At 49.1% G+C, this 15,885-nt stretch overlaps 1 protein-coding gene across 38 annotated transcripts in view; it reads left to right on the top strand.

The window, feature by feature from the left end:
* The window catches only part of ABLIM1 (actin binding LIM protein 1), a 326,874-nt gene that overhangs the window by 208,380 nt on the left and 102,609 nt on the right, over nucleotides 1-15,885 (top strand). For all 38 annotated transcript variants that reach the window (XR_011382224.1, XR_011382239.1, XR_011382241.1 and 35 more), the window contains exon 5: nucleotides 14,491-14,617. Coding sequence is in view for 2 of the 38 variants with exons in the window: in XM_070057180.1 (XP_069913281.1) it covers nucleotides 14,491-14,617 (127 nt within the window). In the remaining 36 variants the exon portion in view is untranslated. The remainder of the gene's footprint in view (nucleotides 1-14,490; nucleotides 14,618-15,885) is intronic.

Genomic DNA, 15,885 nt, shown 5'->3' on the forward strand with positions numbered 1-15,885 from the left:
TTGTTGGTCTCTGTCCCGAGAGTGATGTTGGACACACAGAGGAGGGAAGCCAGGCATCGGAAGGTCTAGGGGAGCTTGGCAATGTGGAGCTCTGGGGATGACCAGGTACAAACAGAGCTCTGAGAAGGTTAGGGGAGCTATACAGAATGAATGACTTTGGATCAGGGAGCAGGTTTGGGGAGACCGTTGATTATGGCTCCAGGTAATGGTGGTAAGAAAAGATGAGGAAGGTGGGTGAGGACCGTGTGAAATAAAGATACAGGATGCCAGTCATCCCATCAACAGCTGTCTCTTGGAGCACCTACTGAATTCTTAGCACTATGCTAGGCGCCAGCTGAATTCTTCATTACACGGTTAACTTGTCATGTTCCTATGATATATTTGTCAGAAATGTCTAGATTGGTTCATAGTCTGTTGCACTTTAAGTATTTGTATGTGTACTCACCACAACCAAGATAATGAACTTGGTGAGTCCAGTCTGAGGACCCTGCTGTCTCTCTCTCTTATCTACGGCCGAGCACATGAAGACCTAGATGAGCAGACTGGAATTGAATCAAAGCCTTCTCTTCTCTAAACAGGGCTAATTGCAATCTTGTCTTCTCAATGGTTGGTTTTAAGTGTTTATTGTAAAATGCTAAAAATATTACAAAAAGGTGGGGGAAAAATAAAAGGGGAGACAGCAACCAAACCACCTGAAATCTCATCAACAAGAGATCGCCTCTCTCAACATTTTAGTGACTGTGCTTCTGGATAGTTCTCTACGTGCTATAGACATGTGTACAGTTTTCCATGAATTCATCTCCTAGTGTTTTGTTCAAGGGTCTTCTTTTCAAAAACCATTTATTCTTCTGCATGTCACACAAACAGCTGAAAGCCTTGGATTTGCTTGGGCCCTTGGCAACAGTGGGCATTGTGTCCTGGCCAAAGCTGAGTTTTGCATTTCTGTAATGGTAGTTATTACCAGGTAGCTTGATAGTCCCTGGTATATTTCCCTCTCCCAACAGACTCAGAACTGCTCAATGACAAGGCTGGTATTTGTTTGGTCCTTATGAATAGCACTGTGCGTGAAGTAAGTGCACAAATGTTCAGGGAGAGAATTGATACCATCCCAGGAGAGGCTTTGGAGAGGAACCCTCAGCTCCCAGGTCCAGATGGTGAGGTCTCACCGCTCCTTGAAGGCAGACACCTTTGTGGTACACAGGTACAGTTTAGGAGCACGGGAAGCAAGGTATGTGGGCATATTTTAACCCACTTTTATTTTATCATATCACAAAGCATTTCCCTTTCTTATTAAAGAGGAGAATCGTTCTTTATCACATGAGATGAATCCCAGGTTTTTAAGAAAAGGTAGCAGTGTCCAGGAATGTGCCTTCTGACTCTGAGAGTGATGGAAGACTGCAGCTGTCGTCCACACCCCTCTGGGCGATTAGGGTGCTGGCCTTTGACCTGGGGGGCAGGTCTGCATCCTGGCATGACAGTTTCCATGTTGCTCTACAGGGTGTTGGGTGGGGTGCTGAAAACATTTGGGATTTGCCTGGTGAGCAGCCAGAGGTTCATTGCAAGGAGACAAGATACATTGCAAAGAGGAATATTAATATTCAGATTTTTCTGGCTAACATCTCTAACAATATGAGTCAGACGCAAAGAGCCCAGGGTGAAACACCTTTTCATTTAGCCCGAGCCTGGGTTATCTCAATTGCAAGAAGGAAAGAAAAGTTCCTGCTGTATAGGGAATGGATACAACTAAGGGATGGATGACAAAGTTCTTTCAGTGGGTGGACACTTAATGGCATTGTGTTATTTGTTGTTTTCTTTTCCATAGATAAATGTATTACATAATGAAGTACACACCTTCTAATAACTTACCAGACTAGAATTTAGGTGCTAGGAACAGAGGTCGTTGCCTGCTTCAATCTTACTTTCTAACGAGCCCAGCAGTACTGCAGGGTACCCCTGAGGTTGTACATTCCCTCGATGGAACCTGCAAGGCTCTCTGGGAAACTGCTCTTAGTAGAGAGACAGAAGGAGGGAACGTGGTAGGTGGGAGACAGTGAGGGGAGGAAAAGGATTTTTATTGTATGAGAAAAATTTTTTTCATCGAATGTCTTTACCTATCCAAAACCAAAGTGTGTCAAATTAAAATAATGTTAGTTTTACAAAATGAAATGCAAGGCTGGTCCCAGACCACAGTCTGACTGCCGTGTGCCCTTGCTGTGACCCTCAGCCCTGCGTGTATCAGGTGGCTGGTCACGTGAGCGGAGTACTGAAACTGACATCCTAGCCCTGCTTTGCTTTTTCCTGTCTTCGCAGTAGGGTAAGTGAGCTGGTGTTTGCGCACGCACAGCGAACCTGAGAAGCTGGCGTGCAATGCAGATGTGATTTCCTCTCTGGCAAGAGCCCATGCATGCTGAACGACCATGGCCAGTTAAAGATTCATCATAAAACTCCTCAACCAGTTAACGTTCACAACTGATTTAGGGAAGTCAGCCCAAGAACAAACCTTCTGGGTATTTTTTTATTATGATTATTGTCATTAATTATTATTGAGCTGAAACTCACATAACATAAAGTTAAGCATTCTGAAATGAAGGTTTCCGTGGCTGTTAGTGCTTTCACAATGCTGTGCAGCCACCACCTCCATCCAGTTCCAAACCATTGTGTTCCCCGTGCCCGTTCGTAGCCATTTTCATGATTCTCCCGTTCTCCCAGTCCCTGGAAATCACCACTCTGCTCTCTGGGTCTGAATCTGCCAGTTCTGCGCATTTCATTCTGATGGAATCATACACGCTGTTTCCTTTTGTGTCTGGCTGCTTCCACAGAGCACAGGGATTCCAGGGGTCACCCGGCTTCATGTATTGGCATTTCATTCCTCTTTTAATTTTACCGATTTGAAAGGCAAAGACAGAGATCTCCCATTGGTTAGTTTACTCCCCAAATACCCGCAGCAACCAGAGCTGGGCCAGGTCAAAGCCAGGAGCTGGGAACACAATCCAGGTATCCCAGGTGGGTCAGGGACTTAAGTACTTGAGCCATCACGTGTTTCCTACCAGGGTGCACATGAGCGGGAAGCTAGAATTGGGAGAGAGCTGGGACTTGAATGTAGGACCTCAGTATGGAATGTGACTGTCCCAAGCCACATTAACCACTGGGTCAAATGCCCACCCTTAATTTCTTTTTGTGGTGAATGATATTCCACTGCACGACTGTCCCACATTTCATTCATCCATTCACTGGTTAATGGGCATTTAAGCTCTTTCCACCTTTGGCTACTGTGAACCCGGCTGTGATGGACACAGCTCCACTAGTACTTGAATAGCCGTTTTCAATTCTTTTGGATCTTGGGTGCTACTATAAAAGTTGTTTGCCAGGGACTATCCCTGTGTCTATATCCGTGTCAGCCAATCCTCTAGACTCCCCCAGAAATTACTGGGCTGGCGCCTACAGTGTTCACCTTCTGACAGACATCGGCCTGGGTGCCGTTGATGCCACAGATACCGGAGTCCGTCTTTCTCTGCTTGCCTTTCTTTCTCTCTGGTTTGCTCCCTGTCCTGCTCTGCTTAGGGGTGCCTTGGGGCTCCTACTATCTGCATGCACATCTGAATTAGGTGTTATGAGCAGACAGGAGGCCTGCCCCACACCTGCAGAGGAGCTGACGGGTGGAGCCATGTCCTAGATGAGCGGTCGCTTGCCCGTCCTGAGAGAGATCACGCGGAGAATTTGTCTTGTCCACTGACGTCATGGCCTGAGCTTCCTAGTTAGGTGCAAGTAGGCAATCAGTGCCCTTGGCGTTGCCGTGGGACCATTGGCCTTTTCTGAGAGCATCTCATGCTTGGGTGGAACTCGGCTTTGTTTGCATGGCCTCCATCCATCTCTTAAAGAGAATCCTACTTTTCATCTCAAGTCTGTCTCTGTGATGTTCGCGCCATGAGACACATTGCTGAATGGGCACACAAGACCAGAGGAGAAAGGACCAGGAAGCAATGGTCCTCAGGGCCTGTGGGCCACCAGCTGGCCTTTGGGAATTGTGAAGGTGTGCGTGTGCTTCTTAGGACATTGCTGTATTCCCTACATGTAGCCCCTCGTTGTAGTTAGTGAATGTACACACTCATTGTTCTCTGAACAGGACCTTAAGCCTAAAAATCGGAGTGGGTAGCAAAAGAGTAGTCATGTTTTATGCCAATATTTTTTTATCTTCTATCAAAGAATCTCTACTCCATTCCCCAGAAATACAGGCATGGTACTCTTCAGGGAAATGGAAGAGAGGCTGCTTAAGGAATTCTTACGCAGGGAGCCAGCAGTGTGGCCCAGTGGGTTCAGCCACACCAACATCCCATATCAGAGTGCCACTTCAGGTTCTGGCTGCTCTGCTTCTGATCCAGCGTCCTGCTAATGCACTTGGGGCGGCAGCCAAAGACAGCCCAGGTACTTGGGTCCCTGCCACCCATGTGCAAGACCAGGATGGAATTCCTGGATCCTGGCTCCGACCTGGCCCAGACCTGGCTGTTATGAGTGAATGGAAAATTTCTCCTCCCCCTCTCCTCCCTCTGTCTCTCCTTTTCTCCCTCTCTCTGCTGCCACCTCCCTTCCTCTCTCCCTTTGTCTCCTTTTCTATCATTCTACCTTTCAAATAAATTAATCTTTTTTTTAAAAAAGTAAGTTTTTATGCAAGGCTGTGGACACACTGTCCTTAAGGAACTATTAAATTTCTCAGCTCCTAACCAGTTTTCCACATCCTTTCTAAAGTTCACGTTCCGCTTGATCAGTGTGTACCTTCAGCTATCTGATGGACTTTATGTCTCGGGCATGCGTGTCATTCACGCTGTTCCAAACAGGCCACAAGAAATTCAGCCTTTCCCGGGCCCCTCAGAATCAGGACAGAATCCAGTCCTGATGGCAGCGGCCTATGTGTGAGCCTCCAAATGTAAGTAGCGGAAAATTTCAGGCTCTCAACTCGCATGATGTGGGCTGACAAATCTGGGTGGTGTTAAGTCCATGGCAGACTCGCTTGTGCGTCTTCGTTGTTCACCATCACGCCTAGCAATGTTGGCCATGGGATTCCTGTTTATTCAGGGATTCCTGATCCTGAAGACAGGGGGAAAAAGCGCCCTGTACTCCAGAGCAGGGGCTTTGTGGTCTCCCCGAGCCCTCCTAACAGAAGTCTGTGGGCACTGGTTTAGAGGCTAGAATTGGAAGCTGGAAAGCTGTAAATGATGTACATTGATGAAACCTTTGACCAAAGGGACTGAAACTCTGCAAGGTGCATGCTATGGAGGAAGGATTCGATGGGCAAGAACTGCCCCTTGTCAGATCACACAGGATTCAGGAATGGGTACGGCACGGCCTGCCTGCAGCTTTCCTGATGAACTGAAGCTGCCGTCTGCTGCTGATAGGGCCATGAGAACTTGCTTGCTGTGCTGTGGTGTTTTCCAAAGACAACAAGAGACCTCACTTAAATATAGCAGCTCAGCGGGTACCCTGGCCGTGAAGACAGCAAGGGGAGCAGCTGACCTCAGCAGAGTCGTGGGTGACCACGGGGGGTCTCAGTGCACGGCTCCATACTCAGGGACCGCATAAGCCTTTCAAAACGATGTGACAAGTCTGGGGAATAAACTATTTCTAGCGCTGAAGCCCGTTCTCCAGCGAGCGGGAGTGGATGGCACCTGCATGGAATTCCAGCTGCTCAGACACAGTGTGTTGCCCTTCTGGGTGATGGCGGCACTGGATTTCAGAAGTTAAAACGCGCCTCTGAAAACTAAGTCTTGAACAGTGCTGGGCCTAACAAGTGCTCAGTTTCACACCATTGCTTTGCCTTTATCCTGTCTGATGCTGATCCCACCAGGCCTGAGGCACTTGCCATGGCGTGCTACAAAACAAAAACGTGCATGCATTTGGGTGACTTGGTTTAAATAAAAAGCATGGACTGTGACCAGTCAATATCTGTCAACCCCTAATTTGGGACCTGGCCGCCCTGAGCGGCCTGGGTGAAGATGAAAGTTAACCTTCAACAGCATCCACTTGCTGGACTAATGTTTTTACCCCTGCTAATGATGAGCCCCTTCTGAATAGGGAAAGGCTTTCAAATACCTAAATCATTTACATCTTAAAGATAATAAAACTGTGGTCCCACTCTTATAAACAATAGTGTAAGGAAAACCTGGGGGTTTTCAATCCATGTGATGCAAACTCAAGGACCCATGGCCAATGACAGAGATGCTTGAGGTTAGCCCATGTGTGAGAAAAAGTGGCACCTGCCACTGGGGCCCTGTGGCTACATGGAGGCCTAGCGAAGTGGAACTATCGGTCCTGCATAGAGCGAGCGCTCCCTGTCCCTCCGAGCAGCGATTCCCACAGTGGAATCCCCGTGGCAGAAGTTAGCCTGACAGGTGTGGGAGGCGGCTGGTTGACATGATAGAATCTGATCCCTGTTCAGGTCACTTTCTCCTGTGTCCCTCCCTTTTCCCTACTTTAGCTAGAACAATTGTCCTTTTATATGTGGCTTCACACAAGGTTGGGAAACCCACATCTTGTAAGAACAATTGGATGACAAGATAAGATGTCATTAAATTCAGGATCTCAAGTTAGCCAAATCCTGGAAATTAAATGTGTGTGTGTGTGTGTGTGTGTTTCTCAAATCTCCTTAGCTTGAGTCCTGGCCAGGGATGAAGTATCCTAGTTAACACTCTTCTAAAAGGATATCTTATTGAGTCTCTAAAGTCTCATTCCACTTTCTATTAATAGCGGCCTAATCTGAAATGATGCCATTTGTTTTTCATCCACGTGGATAGCCATGAACTTATGTGGTAATTTTGTGTATGACAAATACTGCTTTTTTCAATTCTTAATTATAAAAAAGGATTCCAGGTAAAGCTTTTTTTTTTTTAAGATTTATTTATTTATTTGAAAGTCAGAGAGAGAGAGAGAGACTCCTTCCATCTGATGGTTCACTCCCCAGATGGCTGCAACAGCCGATTCAAAGCCAGGAGCTTCTTCCAGGTCTCCCACGTAGGTGCAGGGGCCCAAGGACTTGGACCATCTTCTACTGCTTTCCCAGGCCATAGCAGAAAGCTGGATCAGAAGTGGAGCAGCCGGGTCTCGAACTGGTGCCCATATGGGATGCCGGTGCTTCAGGCCAGGACATTAACCCACTGTGCCACAGCTTGAATTCAAATAAAGCTTGAATATTCTGAAATATACCTGGGCAAGAGTTTCAGTGGCAAAAATGGATTTTATAATTCTTAATTTAAAATTCTTACCGTAAAGAAAGGGCATGTTCTGAACTGTCTCAAATTCCTATGGACATCTTAGGTCATCTCGGTGTCTCAACAAGCATTGATTAGTGGAGCAAAGTTTCCAGTCTCTTTTCCCGATCTATGTAATTTTTCCCAGTCATTCTGAATTTAGACACTCTACATCTCAGTGAGCCACTCTGGTTCCACAGTGGCTGTGTTCGCCCATTCACAGCCGAAGAGCCAGGAGTCAGGGGAACCTCCCAGGCATGGGGGTTTAAACTCAGAGCAGAGCTGGCAACGGGGGGCGTGGGTTCATGGTCGCTGGACAATGGCGTCTGCGGCCCTGCTCTCTACTGGGCCTTGTTCCGCTCTGGGACACGGGGCCTTCGTTTCCCAAGTGTAAAATAAAGCATTTCTATCCTGTGGTCTACGTGGTCCCTGACTCTCAGAAGTTCTGTGGTCTCTAAAGTACACATCACCCCTCATCTTCCCCTTGCGGGCACACCAGGGTGCACTGAAATAGCAGATGTGCAAAACCTCTTAAAAGTTCCAAACTGCAGAACGTGAGATCTTAAAACTGTGGGGATGATTCCGAAACAAATGCCTTCCCAGGGGCTGACGCTGGGCCTTCTAAAATAGATTTGTAAGGAGAAGATGAACTGGAAGCTGTGCTAGACTATCGCAGGTGCCAGGAGAGTGGAGACACCTGGCCTTTACCACGTGCCCGAAACAGGCGTGTCCTCTTTAATCCTCACAGCAACCGGGGTGGCAGGGACTGTTCATCCGCCCGCTCTACAGGTTCAGCGGGAGCCCAGCAGTTGCCCAGCCTCCCCCGGCCTCGTCAGCTCAGTGTCAGAGCTGGAACTTGTCTCCAGAGTCCTTCATGCCTGTGATTTGTGCACACAGGGGTCAGAGCACACAGGGGAACAGACAGTGAAGCTCCTTTTCCCTGCTGTTCCTCGTAGCATCCTCTGTCAGAGCCTCCTCCCCAACCCTGTTAATATCTTGGACGCACCCCATGGAGCTCTGGTCACTTTCAGGTCCTCAGAGTCCAAGCCAGCCGAAAACTCTACTCTCAGTCGTTTGTAGAGCAACAGCCTTTCCCAGCTCAGACCCCTCCTAAATGGAAGGCCCGCCATGGGAGAGCGGGAAGGCACAGCCCCTCCCCTTACTGCTTCTCTGTCTCCTTCCCGTCCTTTGGGGATGCTTTGGGGCCTGGGCAGGGGCAGGGGGTGAGAGGGACCAAGGTGTTACAGCTCTGCTTTGTCAGGCTTCCCTTTCCAGTAACTCTGGCTGGAGGCATGGGCGGAGGGGATGCATCTGAGTTCGTTGGCCAAAGTGTGCGATGTTAGGCTGACCTCCTGCAATCCAACCTTCCCTGGCCCCCCGTCCTGCTCCTCATCACCGCCTCCCACTTAGGAAGTCCCCCGCCCTTAGCAGACCCTTCTCAGGAGGCATCACTCAAGACGCTTGGGAGTGAGCCCATCCAGAGGACACGCGTGCACCCCCTGCAGGCCACAGTGAGCACTCACACCACTCCACTTCTGCCGTCTTCACTGGCCATCCAGCGTGGCTCCAGCCAACCTCTGGCCTTCCTAACTCAGCAGGCTGCAGACTTCTGGTTCATGAGTACTTCCAAGCTCCAGGACTGCCCAGTCCACTTGTTCCAAGAGCTCTAACGTCAAAAGCTGCTCTTGTCCCACAGCAGTGTCAAGGCCTGGGCTTCCCCACTCAGTGAGCGTCTAGGTATAGGACTGTTCCGCCCTCGCCAAGGGATCCTCTGATCCTTCTCACAAGGGAGGAGAGGGAAACATCGCACTATGCTGTGTGGTAGCTCCCTGCTAACTGCTCTGTTCAGTTTTGAATTTCTGATTTCAGAGGTAGGTAGGTAGGCAGTAGGGGTTGGCAGAGTCTTCTGTCTTTTGCTAAGTTCTGCAAGAATATTTCTAGCACCCATCTCTGGAAGATCGAAATCCTATCACTACTGTCCTCATCTCTCCTTAGCCAAAAAAATCCCGACACTAGGAAAGTCCCATTGTATGTTCTGGAAGCTTTGAGCCTGGATGGGCAGCTGCTATCAATGATGGTTACCATCCTGGACTGTTCTGGGCATGCCCAAAACATGCAAGCCTAGGAAGGTTAGGATGAATGGAAACTCAGCTACTATGTATATGTCATTTTTTCTTTTGAAAGGAGATCATTTAAAATTTTGCTTAATTTTTACTTACTTATTTTATTTGTTTAACAGCAGAAAAAGAGAAAGAGAGAGAAAGAGTTCCCATTTGCCAGTTCATTCTCCAAATGCCTGCAGTAGCCAGGGCTGGGGCCAAGCCAAAGCTGGGAGCCAGGAGCCAGGAACTCAGTCTGGGTATCCCACATGGGTGGTAGGGACCCAACTACTTGAGCCATCCCAGACTTTGCATTAGGAAGAATCTAGAATCAGGAGCAGGGCTGGGACTTGAACCTTGGTGCTCTATGTGGGATGTGGATATCCCAGACAGCATCTTAACCACTGTGCCATTTGCCTGCCCCAAATTCTCCTTTCTGTGGCTCCCTGTTCTCAGTCATCTTAACCAGAGAGGCATCTTCACAGACTAAGATATCTTTTTGGCATTAACTTTGCCCAAAGGTAAATTCTAGGAGGGCAGAAATAGTTCTTAAGGAGAAGGCAGGCTGCTGACTGGCGGGCACTTGAGGGCTGCCAGAGTAATGACACCTGCACTAGCTTAGGAACGCCAAGGTCTTAGGAAGACCTCATCTTCAATTTAAATGCCTTTAAAGCCCAGGTGTCTGTGGCTCTATGCCAAATACAAATAGGTGTGTTAGGGAGGCAGGCAGGATCCTTATTATTAAGAATAGTTATTTCCGGCCAGCGCCGCGGCTCACTAGGCTAATCCTTCGCCTTGCGGCACCGGTATACTGGGTTCTAGTCCTGGTCGGGGCGCCGGATTCTGTCCTGGTTGCCCCTCTTCCAGGCCAGCTCTCTGCTGTGGCCAGGGAGTGCAGTGGAGGATGGCCCAAGTACTTGGGCTCTGCGCCCCATGGGAGACCAGGATAAGTACCTGGCTCCTGCCATCGGATCAGCGCGGTGCGCCGGCTGCAGCGCGCCGGCTGCAGCAGCCATTGGAGGGTGAACCAATGGCAAAAGGAAGACCTTTCTCTCTGTCTCTCTCTCTCACTGTCCACTCTGCCTGTCAAAAAAAATAGTTATTTCCTTTGGACGAAATAATACATCTTATGGGTTCAGGTGTGTATGTTGATTTAACAGGGACCCACCTAGCTGAATCCCTGCTCTTCTCTGGCTCTGATGCCAAGAGTCAAGGGACTGGACAAAGTGTTTCAGGCTAGGTGTTTTTTTCTTCTTCTTTTATCCCATTTGGTCATTATTTTCCCTCGGAAGAGTGCTGGCAAATTGCTAGTGGGCTTTATTTCCTTGATGCTGCTCCGTATTCACCTATTTCTGACTTTGACAATAATTCCCATGCCAATCACCAGCTTTCTATATTTATCAGCAGCTGCTTCAGTGATGTGGAAACAATTTTCTCAACAGCTGAAAAACACGAAGAGCGAGTAGGACAGTTTGTTCCCCTGAAAGAGCTCAGCTGGATTGAGCAGGGTAGGAGAGACTGATCCTGATCCAGCACAAGTCTTTCCCACTTTTCCCAGCATGACATCAGGCTCTGGGGACAGGAGCTTTCTCCAGAGAGCATGCGTGGCCCCTGGAGACTATACCTGCACCTGCTGGGTCAGCTGATGTGGTTAGATAGTCTCTGTTCTTGCAGGCACTCTTTGTTGATCTGCTTGATTGGTGTCTTACGGTTTGAGTTGAAAGAGGTTTAACTTTAGCTTCAACTTCTAGCCCAACTTTACCAGATGGCTGGCATTTAACACTCATCTTTCAATAAATGTCTCTCCAGAAAACATAATCAAACTTGGTTACAGAACACCTGCCCTCCCAGAGGCCACGGGCACTTTGACAAGAACTATTGTGAAGGCTAAATGGTACCATGTTTCCCAGGGCCCTTGTGTGGTGCCTGATTCCTGGAGCAAGCACACTAAGTGCAGAGTGTTCACAATGGTCCTGTGGTCATCAACTGTGTCTTGGTTTTCTTTTAGCTCTGGGATGTCTGGGCATGAAGGTCTTATAGAGAGCAAGAGCTTGAGTTAGGAGACCTGCTCTTGGGGACCGGTATTGTGGCATCGTGGGTAAAGCCACCACCTGTGACATCAGCATCCCATTTGGTGCCAGTTTGAGTCCCAGCTGCTCCCTGCTAGTGGTCTGGGAAAAGTGATGGAAGATGGCCCAAGTTCTTGAGCCTTTGTCACCCATGTGGAAGACCTGGATGAAGCGCCTGGCTATCGGCTTCAGCCTGACCCAGCCCTGGCCACTGCAGCCATTTGGGGAGTGAACCAGTGGGTGGAAGACCTCTCTCTCTCTCTAACTCTTTCAAATAAATAAATAAATCTTTGAGAGAGAGAGAGAGGCCTGCCCTCTGGTCACAGTTCTGCCCCTAACCAAGGAAACAGGGAGCCAGATGGAGTGACTCACATGTGCCAAGCCTCGTGTTACGCCGAGCACCTTACAGTACACCGCCTCTTTTTTCCGTATAACGCATTTCACCAATGAAGAAACAAGGTTGCAGAGTGAGTACCTTGCCCAGGTCTTCCTAACACCAAAGCCCACACTCTCACATTCCTCACCATCCACCTCGCTGACCCTCCCTGCTGGTGCAGGGGGAGACCATGGGCAACTCTGTCAGCCTCCCTGAGACCAACAGTCTTCATGTGTAGAATTGAAAAGCCTCCTTTATATTTTCTGCTTTAAAAAAAAAAAAAAATCCATTACCCAGGTTCTTCCTTATTATTTAAATCTTTGCTGCCACCTAGTGGGAATGAAGGCATTTTGCAATTCACATTACAAGTTGCTCATTCCATTCTGGAAAAGGTCAAATTATGGAGTCAGTAAAATGGGTTGCAAGAGGTTAGAGGGAAGGCGGAGGACAGGGGTATCGGGCAGTGAAAGAGTCTGTGCAATACTGTATTATGGGTGGATGTCATTGTGAATTCATCCAAACTCTTAGGATGCCCAGATCCAAGACTGCACCCGATGTGAGCCATGGACAGAGTGATTAGGCTGTGACAGTGTAGGCTCAGCAGCTGTACCAGATGTGCCACTCTGATGGGGGGTGTCGACAGTGGTGGAGACAGTGCACGTCGGGGGAGGGAATATATGGGAAATTTCCATACCTTCTGCTCAGTGTTGCTATGAACCAAAAACTGCCCATAAAACGTCTATTTTTTTAGAAGCCCTCCATTGTTAGAAGTCCTTAGAGTTCCTCTACCCTTTAAACAAACATCGTGCCCTTCCGTTTTTATCTCTATAGTAAACTGCCAGTTGTGAGATTCCTGCAGAAGATAGTTGGTAAGATACAGGGATGAACATCAACCCGAGTCCCCTGGACAGTCTCATGGCTAAAACACCGTAAGCAGAGCAGAAGATGTGAGGCACAGGATCGAGTCCACCGAGGAAGCCTCTAGGGACTTTCTTATGTTTTTATCCAGAAACGTTCTGTCGTGGCGAGAGAGCACACACATGTCCTTTTCCTTACTGATTCCCTGGGAATGAGCTTATGTTCCACACGCTCTTCTGCTGGCTTTGTTTTTTTTCCTGATCTATTTTGGCTGCGTTTCCCTGTGTGCCTGCAAATCTACCTCTTTAACTGCACATAGCACTCCAGTGCTGACTCCACGCTAGTGTAGCTCGCTCCCTCACTAATGCTCACCCGGCTCGTTTCAGCTACTGCTGTTGGAGGAGTGCTACAGGGAACACACACGCACACACACTCTTTTGATGACATATTTGTAGAATGAGGCCCTAGACGTACCATTTCCGGTATAAAGGTACGTTAACACCTGCTGACGGGGATCACCAGGAACACATCTGTAGGTTTGCTGAACTGGCTGTGGCAAGGCTGAGAGCCAGAGGCACTGGGCCCGGGGTGGATGGGGGACATCTCTGGGGGGAGTTTGGAGGGGCCTATCTAAGATCTGGGCTTGTGCTGGGTAATTTTGGGGAAGATTGTAGGGAGCAGGAGCAGTTTTGCATTTGGGTACCTTCCATTTTCTCGAGAAGAGGAGGAGAATGAAAGTTGAGCCAGAAGGGCCGTTAGGGAAGCAGCAGCAGTCACAGATGTGGTGGTTGGGTGGGGGAGGCGGTGACCCTGTGTGTGCCAAGGGGCCTCGACTCTGTCTTCTTCCAAACATGGCCATCGAGTGGCTTGCCTGGACACCACTCGGTTCTGTGACAATTTCATGATCAGCTGCGGAAATCACAGCCAATCTGCTCAGCAAGGCTTGCTTCCATATTCAGCTGATTTTGAGCGTATGTAGGTATTTCCTGAAAGGTTGCCCTAATTTACATTGTTCTGGGTTCACTGAAATACTCAGCTTCCCCAACTCAGTGAAGTATTTAATCATCAAAATAATAATGGCAGTGAACCTAGTGGCAAATATTTATAGAGCCACTTCCTATGTGCCAACCAGTGTGCTAAATCCTCTCTTCCACCGGGCCCTCACCAGGGCCTTGGGAGAGATGCTAGTGATTTGCCTACTTACGAGGCTTAGGGAGAGGGAGGAACAGGCCTGGTCTGGTGGCTAACCCACAAGGAGCTGAGTGAGGTTCAGACCCTGCTATCCACTTTCTGTGCCCACACCAGCAAGAAATACCATCTCTTCCCTCTGGTTCTCAGGCGCCTGCCACGGGCAATTTTAAGCTAAGGAATTAAGAGTCATTTAATCATCACAAATTCCAAAAGGCTGATTTAGGTTGATGGAGAAGTCGGATTCCATTTACAAATGAGATTTGTGGCGGCATTCCAGGACTCACTTCTACAGCATCCGTCACGAGGGGCACAGCTACTCACATGTGCCCTTGATTGACAGAAGCCTAGGAGGACTCTCTAAAATCACAGCCAAGAAGTTCAAACTAAATACCCAGCTGGAGGTCAGAGGACACGGGCAAAGCCCCCAGGGAGGGCGGAGGAATCCAACCCCTTGCATCCCCTGCCATCCCATGCTGGGTGAGGACTGGGCCTGTGACACTTGGCTGGTGAAGATTCTGTGCAGGGCTGGACCGTGGAGTGAGGTGGTACTGCACGCCTAGTGGCAGAGCGCGTGAGGGGCGCACCGTGGGTGCAGGGGCACGCATGCTTGCACTTCCCGGAGCCAACACAGAGTGACCACTGCCTGCTCTCTCTTGCAGACTGTGCCGGCTGCGGAAGAGACATCAAGAACGGGCAGGCGCTGCTGGCGCTGGACCAGCAGTGGCACTTGGGGTGCTTTAAATGCAAGTCTTGCGGGAAGGTCCTCACCGGGGAGTACATCAGCAAGTAAGACTGGGCAGGGGGGCGCGGTGCTCTCAGCGGGGTGGGCTCTGCTCTCAGGAGGCCTGGCCCCACACCCACCCAGGTGCCGAACTGCACTCATACCCCACTCTCCACATGCACTTTTTGCTGTAAAACTTAATAATCGTATGTGTCTCCTCGTCCGTCCTTTGGCTGCTCAGTGGAATGTTAACCGTTGTCCGGTTGAACAACTGCTGTTATTATATCACGTGGTCACCAGTGAAGCATTAGTCACTTCCCTTTTGCTATTTCCCACCCATCCCCCCTTCCCTGTAGAACTGGTCACCTTTTCTCTTCCTTGCAGGTCTGGAGCATATTTGTAGACCTCCCTCCATCCCAAACCCCACGAAGCTGAGCACTGAGCCGGTAATGGCCAGTGTGGAAAGCAGCCTTGCCTGGGTTCGTGTGTGGGCTCATGGTCTCAGAGAGCGGCTGTGGAACCAGCCAGAGTTAAGTCACCAGCAGAGTGCAAGCAAAGGCAGAATTTCCCACTGTAAACCTTTTTAGGCTTTCAAAAACTTTCCCAGCTATATAAAATCACCTAGGCCCCCCCAATTCATTTTAATTAAAAATATAGTGAAACTAAAACAGCAAAAGGTAACTGAGGCCCCAGCCTGATATTCCACAGGCCTAGGGTTGTAGCCAAACACCTGCGTTAGGAGGCTGTAGGGGCCAGTGTTGTGGCTTCACAGTTTAAGCCGCCAGCTGCCTCCTACAATGCTGCTGGCATCCCACGTGGGCACCCATTCCAGTCCCAGATGCTCCACTTCTGAACCAGCTCCCTGCTAATGCATTCTGGGAAAAGAGGTGGAGATGGCCCAAGTGCTTGGGCCTCTGTCACCCATGTGGGAGACCTGGATAAAATTCAGGCTTCTGGCTTTGGCCTGGCCCAGCCCTGGCCATTGCAGCCATTTGAAGAGTGAAGCAGCAGGTGGAAGATATCTTTCTCTGCCTCTCCCTCCCTCCATCACTCTTTCAAATAAATAAAATAAATATCTAAAAAGAAGAAGGAGAAGACTCCATGGTTGGTGGTAATGAATGGCCCCAGTAAAACAGAGAAGTGCTCAGGTTTCTTCCACCTTTGTTTTTTAATTGGGGGGAGGGTAGGTAGTAGAGGGGGCAGATGCTATCTGCTGGTTCACTCCCAGGTTCCACATCAGCAGGAAGGTAGAGTCAGGAACAGGAGCTGGAACTCCAACCCAACACTCTGATGTGGGACACAGGCATCTTAACTGATAAGACAAACACCCACC

The sequence above is a fragment of the Oryctolagus cuniculus genome, chromosome 15 (genome assembly GCF_964237555.1).
Source record: "Oryctolagus cuniculus chromosome 15, mOryCun1.1, whole genome shotgun sequence".
NCBI lineage: Eukaryota > Metazoa > Chordata > Mammalia > Lagomorpha > Leporidae > Oryctolagus > Oryctolagus cuniculus.